This window comes from Etheostoma cragini, chromosome 24 (genome assembly GCF_013103735.1).
Source record: "Etheostoma cragini isolate CJK2018 chromosome 24, CSU_Ecrag_1.0, whole genome shotgun sequence".
Classification (NCBI taxonomy): Eukaryota; Metazoa; Chordata; class Actinopteri; order Perciformes; family Percidae; genus Etheostoma; species Etheostoma cragini.
The window spans coordinates 2701061-2709732 of record NC_048430.1 but is presented as its reverse complement, the minus strand read 5'-3'; the positions used below and the strand labels follow the sequence as shown (position 1 = coordinate 2709732).

The following is an 8672-nucleotide window of genomic DNA, read 5'->3' as shown; positions in this document are numbered from 1 at the left end:
TTTCCTCCATGCTGTTCTTACAAAGCATTTTTGTTGACAAGTTCGGAGAAAAATGTCAAACACATACAGGGAAACGTCTGTGAGGTCCCCCCCACCACTTTATCTATAAATTCATGCATTCCATCTCTGCAAATAGCCTTGCTTTCACATTTAAAGCTGTGTTGTCTGTCAAAAGCATGCAGCGAGCCAGACAGTCTCTCAGGCATCTGCTGAGGATTTCTAGGGCCTTACAGTAAGACCAAAATAAGATGTTGAAACTGCGAGAGAGGGAGGTGGATCGAGTCGATGGAGCCTTAAGCCTTGCTTACATTTTCAGACACAGAAAGAGATGGGAAAGGCGTTGGGAGTTTAAGAGATAGGGACAGAAAATGAAAGGCAAAAAAAAAACTGGAAAAAGTGACAAAAAGCAGACAGGTCGGCAGGTTCACATTAACGAGAAAACATAGTCTGCCATTATTCCTGTAAAACGCCTTAGCGTGGCACAAATGAGATTACAAGTCTTTTTCAGCCATCCATCTTAACTCTGTAGATTTTTGATGTCTTTAAACTCTTCCATCTACCCCTTCCTGGAAAGCAGTCATCTTCTCCTCCTTTTCCTTCACCCCTCTCTTCAGGTTTGTGTTCTGAAGCACACAATTGCATGTGAGATGTGGATTTAATAAGAGATTAATTACGTCCCAAATGAGGCAATAAACTCCCCATGGATCCACACCAGAGGGTTTTGGACCACTGTTAATGACTTAAAACGTCCATGGGTAGTCTACAAGTTCACTATAAGAATATTAGACCAAATGCACGGACAAAAGTAACTCAATTCTTTATTTCAGATGGGATAAAGTAGATGTAAATGTTTCCATACTGGATACATCAATGTTAAAAACTCTCAGTGCAGTAGGTCGTAGGACCTTAATCAAAGTAAATGACCCAGTAACAAAGACCCAGAGGCTTTTTAACACAGGGCGGTGAGGAAGAAAGAGAAGCTTGGAAGTAGCAAACTTTACGGCTGTTAAATATCATTCAGGAGTAGTTCTATATTTCAGGAAATAGGAGGTAATGATTAACTGGTCTTGAAATAAAATCCCGAGACCTCTTTATCCAAGATGGAGTCAAAAAATGCAGTCTTAAGACCAAGACCAATCTTGAGTACTACAACATGGTTATGTAGTTTATATACAGCATTTTAGGTGATAAGATATTCAGGTTTGACTCACAAGCTTGAGTTTCCAAGCCTCAATATATTAAGCATGCGCCTAGTAGTGTGTAACATAATTAGCTCAAAATAATGGATAAACAGTTAAGACAATTAACTAAAAGTAATCGATAAACAGTTGAAGTTCTTAGCTGAAAGCAATGGATAAATGGCTAAACTAGTTCGGCAAAAGTAATAAAATATCTCGCTGAAAGTATTTGGTAACAAAAAAGTGGTTGACTTTCCAGTCTCAGCCAGTTGAAGTGCTACAATGTAGTGTATGAAGAATTTATTTTATGTAGTGTAACATCCACTATAAACTACAATTAACACATTTGGAACATAATTAAAGTCAGGGTACTCTGATGGGGATGCAGGGGAATGTCAGACTTGGTAACCACTGCACTGTGTGATGCTGTAAAGCACCGAGCTGCCTCTGCAGCCTTTAGAAGGGCACTGCTGTTTGCCTGGAGGTAGGGCGAAGAACACAATCCAAGGATCAGATAGATAAAATAGATAAATATGAGTTGTATACATCCCCAGGTATGCTAAAATATTAAAACTCTGACATCAAATGCACAGCAAGCCTGTTACGGGTACCTTGTTCCTTCACCTGCTCTCTGAAGCCAATAATCCTGATATTCACAAGCACACATTAGGTATTTATGAGACTCCACTCACATACAAATATGCAAATATGTCTTCTAAGGTTGCAGCTGGTCATAAATATGAGCCTGCAGCTTTCATAAGGTGAAGTTGATCTCTGTTGCTTCCATCAGTTCCAAGATATTGGCATTAAGGGGTAATTCATTACTCACGCAATTCAAATTTAGCCTGTCACACGCTTCAAGTGCTTGTGGTGGCCCTGCCTCACATCCTGATGTATGCTTCCTATTTAAAACCCATCTATCTGTTATGGATGACAGAAAATAATTTATGCTGCTGAAATCCCGTCACCGACAAGGACAGTTTCTCCTAGCAGAAAGCCATATTGAGGTTTACGTATCCAGGTTGTTCTGCAGCAAGGGTTAACTTTCTGCTGCCGGACACACTTGGAAGGATCACAAGATGTGAGGCAGGCAGAATGTGATTGCCTATAAAACACCAAGTGACAAGTATATCATTTATGCAGCGATGCAAAGGCAAACGCAACAAAAAGCACAAGTCTGGAGCTGATTCTGCCTCGCTGCTGTTACTGTTTTGCAAAGAAGTAAACTCACTAAAAATCTGATGTTCAGTCCCAGCAGATTTCCAAAATCAACTTCTGTTTGTTTTATATCCATCAAAGGTTTGAAATATGGCAGACAGGACTAAGATGAATAGATTCTGGGTTTTGATTGCTAAACTGCATCATGTTTTGACCTTTGAGTCGCAAGTAAATACCAGTCTCAGAGCCATGCTTCCTCCAGGACTGCTGACCCTGGAGTCAAAACTCAGCATAAAGATGTGAGAATAATTAAAGAATTCTTAATTTAAGGTAACACATGTTGTACTGTTCTGGGTGGAGGTCTCACACAAGATATTAGTTAGTTCTGTCTTCATCCGCTGATATTTCTCAGACATTCAGAACAGAATGGAAAGATAAAGATTTTAAGGGAAAAGTGTGATAATTATACTGTACAGAAATTAAAATGAACTTGTGAAATCATTTATATTATAGGGATCCTTAAATGTGGTTTTCAAAATCTGATTAACTACTATAAGTAGAGTAGATGTTGTTACTGTATGTCTTTAATTTATCCCTTTTTTTTATTAAAATGGTCTCTTATCAATTTTCTGCAATCACAATTTGAAAGTTAGAAAATAAATACATATGATGAATATATATACATATAAATAGAATTTTTTGTTTCCAATTTAAACAATGAGTGTTAACCTTTGTTTTTTTAGTTTTAGTTTTTTTAATTATTCCAAAACTTTAAGACATTTGAGATCTTTCTTGAATGGAGAGGTCGCCTTCTTTCACACACCTACACAAAACCGAACATCCAAAACATCCCGGTCGGTTGTCAAGCAACACCAGAACATCTATCAGATCCGTCATCACTTAGCCCGGCCCCTCACACGTCCAGTCGGCATCGTTTCAGGGAAGCTAAACAGCGCTGAGATGCATCCCAGCAGCTCTCAGGGCTCATTTCCTGGAGGAAGGAGACTATTGTTCTGCAGCTCCCCAGCTGTTCACCACGGCAACCTTTGTCTCACCTTGGTATAACTGCGCCTGCACAGATGGCAGATTGCACACCACCAATTTATTCCACGGCTAATTTCTCGTAAACACGCATTCTCTTTCCCTCAAAGAACAGGTCACAAGGAGGGAATTCTAACCGAACGTCTGAAAAAAATAAAGTTTTTTGCATAGGAATAAATATATATACACACAAGGATGCTGCCTTTTAATGAGATCCTCTCTGCAGCGGGTTATGCAGCATTAAAACTAAAAAATCCTCCAGCCTTAATACCATCCAACTAGACAAAATTGCCAAACCGAGGACTGTGTTGTAATGGTTTTGGGTTTCTACTCAAGGCTCCACAGGCATGCCTTCCAATGCTTTGTTTAGAAATCAGAGTGTTCCCAGTTGTCTAGCACTCCGCCTCGCTCGTTATGAGCTTCATTTACCACAAACCCTGGAATAATCACTCGCTTTTCATTTTCCCAAAGCTTTAGCCTTTTAAAATGCTCTACCAATGGGTAGTTTGGCCAATTACAGAGAAGGCTTTCTATTACTCAGCATATTGCATCAAATTGCATATGCCATAGAGGCTAATCAGAGGAAGGCAAAATACAGCATGGAAGATAAGAAGCTGTGAATAACAATTATTCTACATGTATACTACTGGGCAGAGTAAAGGCTTGCTAGAATAATTGGCTAAAAAGGCTTGAATTTTTTGGAAGAAAAATGAATTAATTAGCCGTACAGAAAACATACTGTGGCTGTTTAGGATTGTTTTCATAGCCACAAAACATCTACAAAACAAATGCAGCCTGAACTGATACACTGGAATAAAACTGTTTCAATTATATCCTAGTTTCCAAAACTGCTCTAGAAACTGATCAAAAGAAGTATTTGACGTAAAGATGTCAACCGGGAATAGTTTTATTATGAGGAAATCATAACAGCATTGGTGTGTTTTCTGCCTACAAGCTCCCACAAGATCTCCGAGCAAAACTGTTTGAGGAAAGAGCGCCGCCACAAGTGCTTCCCACATTTTCATGTTTATCTTTGCAAGTAAAGAACAGACATTTTTCATTTCTCCAGCACTAAATCCCGCCGGAGTGATGCTGCTCCCTCAGATGATGACGATGCCTGGAACAAAGAGTTCACAAATCCAACGTGTACACACGCACGCACACACACACGCCTGTTGGCATCCGAGGCTGGAGCAACCTAATTCCACTGATGTTGCCTGGTGCAGATTTGCCCATAATTGCTGACATCTTGCATCGAGATAAGATAAAAAGCTCTTTACTTATGAGAAAAAATTAAACAAATTAACAGGTCAACATTTCTTAAGTCTTCAAAAACGGGAAATCAGATTTCATTTTGAAAAAAAAAAACAGGTCTTATTGCTGTTGTTCTGTACACGCACCTCGTATGAAAAAAAATTGGAATGATTTCAGAGAATTTCTGTTCCTGGCAGATTCTAACCTTTGTTAATTGGTTCACCAGTGGTGACCCACGGGCACGTCATCTTAACATAACAGGTGTGATTTGCTTAGCAATGGGGGTCACTGCTGTAGATGTCCCTGTAGAAGGACAACATGTCAAGTCAAAGAGATAAACAGGCACTGCAAGGTAGTACTGTCTACACACCATGCTTACAAACATCTGTTAGGGCAAAACTAAAAGGTTTTACCATAAGGAATCATATACAGCTTTGTTGTTTGAGTCTAATAATGCGGCTGTTCACTCTGACGTTTATAAAGTAGGCTACAGTCAGTCTGACATCACTGATGGACAAAGGTCAGTAAAGGTCAGTATCTGTCACTAACCGTACACTTTCTCTGAAATCACTCACATCCCTACAACTGACACACAAAATGGAAAATGCAAGGTAAATGTGCAATTTCCAAATGCCTCAAAGATCCCCACCATGTTTTTAGAAATATAAAAACACTAATTTTAATAGTGTATTATCCGATTGGGCTTTACTACTTCTACCTTCTTAAAAAATACAGAATGTCAATGTGCAAATAAATTCCATCTCAAAAGAAACAAGATGTTTCACTGTAAAGTGCATTCTGTGTGTGTGTGTGTGTGTGTGTGTGTGTGTGTGTGTGTGTGTGAGAACTGGAAGTTTCATGCTTCCTCACCGGACTGTGACTGGCTTCTGAACTAGTTGTGATGTCATAAATCCTGCTGGTGTTTACAGGTGTTAGAGTGAGATTTAAGGTGAGCACAGAGACGCTTCCCCTCCACCAAATTAAGTGTTGAAACAGCTTTCTGCCAAGCTCTTTGCTTTAAATATAATATGTGCTCTGACAGTTTGTAGCATTGTGTACTCATTAGGGAGAAACAAAGACAAAAAATACAAAAAATTACCTTTGTGGATCATTGGGAAGGTTTATGCACTGTATTTTAACATAAAAACATCCACTTGCTTCGGTAATTCCTTTGTTGAGACATGGTTGGAAACAGACATTCAGCTGCCAATTATGCAGGTGGTACATTTGATTTAATCTCACTTTGCACACAGTCTGCGTCTACTTACACACCAGCACCTGCACGGAGACGAACACGGCCGTGCTGTTTCCAGAGCGCCCATCAGTGACGTGTTGAGTGCTGGGACCTGCTTCCAACTGAGCACAGCTGATGAAAATAACAGCAGTCCTAATGAGAGGCTTTCAATTCTATGGCTCATGTTTTCCAACAGTCATACCCTTCAGAGTGTAATCTAGTTTCCTTACTTTATGCATGCTGCTGTATTCATTAACAGATTGTGTAATAAATCCAGCCAAACCTTTATATTGTTTTCTCTTATAAATGCAATATCAAGTCTTAAAAAACGCTTTATTTAATCTCAAGTAATTGAAAAGAAGAAAACACTCCAGAGTGTTATAGTCATCCTTACTGCTCTCAGAGTACATTTGTTCTCCTTCATGTTCAAGTAATAGGCAACAGAATGGTCTGCAACCTGCTCACAGCACGGCCTGGGAAAAATAACTGCACAGTACACGTTAACAGAAGTAACATTCACGTGGGAATGAAAGCAGACGATACCTTCACGCTGTCCGGATCCTTTTTCATTGCAAGGTACAAAGATCTGTGGACCTGTTGTAAGAAAATAAGTCTGATTCAGAAGAGAATATTACAAGAGGCAAAAAGGTCCGGTCATTAACGGTCCTTGTTCCACTACTTTCTAATATTATAAGAGCAACATGACACACATGTTTAGCCTATTTAAAGTCATTTAGAGTCATTACACTGTAAACACACCATGGTCCTCACAATGACGACAGCTGCTGCAGCGCCAGACAGTACATCCAATATTAACAACGTGTTCAGAAAGTACAACAACTTGAAATACACGAGGAACATTCATAATTAGAGCTTCCGATCAACCCATGAGGCGAATGTCTGGGTTCAAAGACGTGTTGGCATTTATGTAATCTGCAGTTTAGTAAATGGGGGACAGTTTGTGTCTTGTATGAATGAGTAGTTGAACACAAGCCTCTAAGCTCCCTGTCTTGTATTTTCCTATCAAAATCATAGTGCTGCTGGCAAAGACAACCAACCACCTGAACAGTTTCCAACTTTGTGCCTGCTTTGGGGAGTCTGAGCTCTCATAAACACCTTGAAGTGAGAAAGGACAGAGTACAGAGGAGTATTCTTTGGCACTATAAAAACTCCCGGCAGATCCCCGGATGCTTCGTCAATCCTGCAAATCCTGAAAACGCAGGTGATAAGATGACATTTGACTCCTTCTGGACTCCCCCAGTGGCGCTAGGCTAACAGTCCTGCTAACATTTAAGGTGTTTCTTGCTGGTCATGTCGTTCCAGATTCGGTGCATCTCCTCGGGGGAGATCTGGTGCACAGTGACAACCCGGCGGTAGCGGCAAAGGCTGTAGGCCATCTTCCAGTGGTTGAAGCCGCTGTTCTGGAAGGGGTGGATGCCCAGCTTACGGAGGCACACACCCACGTACACGTCCTCCAGGTGCAGCAGCCTGGTGTGTAGAGACGTCGTGTATATGAGCTCGGCCACGTCCGCCGAGAAGATGTAGCCGGTGCCGGAGCAGAAGGGCGGGTACTTGCTGTCAGGGTACAGATCCCTGGGCATGTACCACTTGCTGCGCATGTCTCTGATCGGCCCTCCATTGATGACGTAGCCGGTGAAGTACCTCCGCCTGGGCTTTGTGGTGGGCTTTAGGAGGTTGTAGATGAGGTTCTCCATGTTGACAAAAATGTCACTGTCTGTCTTGAGGACATATTGAGCTTTGGAGCAAAATGTGGCCACCCAGCGCATGCCCATCAGCGTCTTGAGCGTCAGGTTGTGGTAAGAGTCGATAAAATCCTCCACCACAACGTCGTGAAAGATCTGACTCTCCTGCTCGACCATCTGGTTGAGGACGACATCGGTGCTGCGGCCCAACAGGAAGAGCGTGACCACACGCACATCTGGAAACGTGCTCTCGTCACCCCATGTCTCCCTTATGGCCTGGCGGGCGTCAAATTCCTTGTGGGTGGTGCTGATCAGGATGACGAGGAAGGGTGGCTCTGCCTCGCACTTCATGGCCTCGTTAATGAGGTAGTTAAAGTCGTGCGGGTTGAGCGAGCGCGTGCGGATATTGCCGAAGGTGCCGTTCTTGGTCACCGTGGGCGCTTTGCGTATGGGGATGGTCAGCTGGCCCACGTAGGACGTGGAGGGGCGGGACACACTCAGGTACCACAGAGCGCTGGCCCAGCAAACCACTGTCAGCAAGTATAAGCAGGAGACCTTAGAAGGCATCGCTGTTCACTCGGCTGGTGTTAGCGGCAGCAGCGTTGAGAGCGTCGAGGCCGCGCCTCCATGGGTCGTCTCAGATCTGGTGGTGCAGCGTGAAGGCCGCCTCTCCAACAGTGCTGACATTAATCTGAGATAATGGACTTCTCTATGATCTAATGTTGCGCTGTGATTTAAAAAGAAGCACAGCGGAGATTTCTCTTCACGTGCGTGGCCTCACCGTGTCCCATCGCAGCTCACACAAACGCTTTTAGCCCTCGGTGACAGCATCTAAACAAAGAGATGAGAAAACAGACATAAATCCCAACATAATGAATCCACAGCGATATCATACGTATGTTGACAAAAAGGTGTAACCTCTAACATCTAATTTTCATCAAAACGCATTTATGGCAGCAAGGCGTGTGACATATCTAACAGCATTTGTTTTTATTCCCTATTCATTACAGCCCATAACATCAGCCCACGGTGCCACAGAGAGTTACCCTATCATTCTATCACTGCCTCTAATAACAGCTCTGTGGTCTGAAGAATGGGAGTATC

General features: G+C 42.1%; 1 protein-coding gene across 1 annotated transcript in view; it reads right to left on the bottom strand.

The window, feature by feature from the left end:
- Window positions 1-6179: 6179 nt before the first annotated feature.
- The window catches only part of LOC117939297 (beta-1,3-galactosyltransferase 1-like), an 87163-nt gene continuing 84670 nt past the window's right edge, over window positions 6180-8672 (bottom strand). Inside the window, exon 3 of the mRNA XM_034864530.1 lies at window positions 6180-8399. Coding sequence (XP_034720421.1) covers window positions 7149-8135 — 987 coding nt within the window. The 5' untranslated portion in view covers window positions 8136-8399 and the 3' untranslated portion in view covers window positions 6180-7148. The remainder of the gene's footprint in view (window positions 8400-8672) is intronic.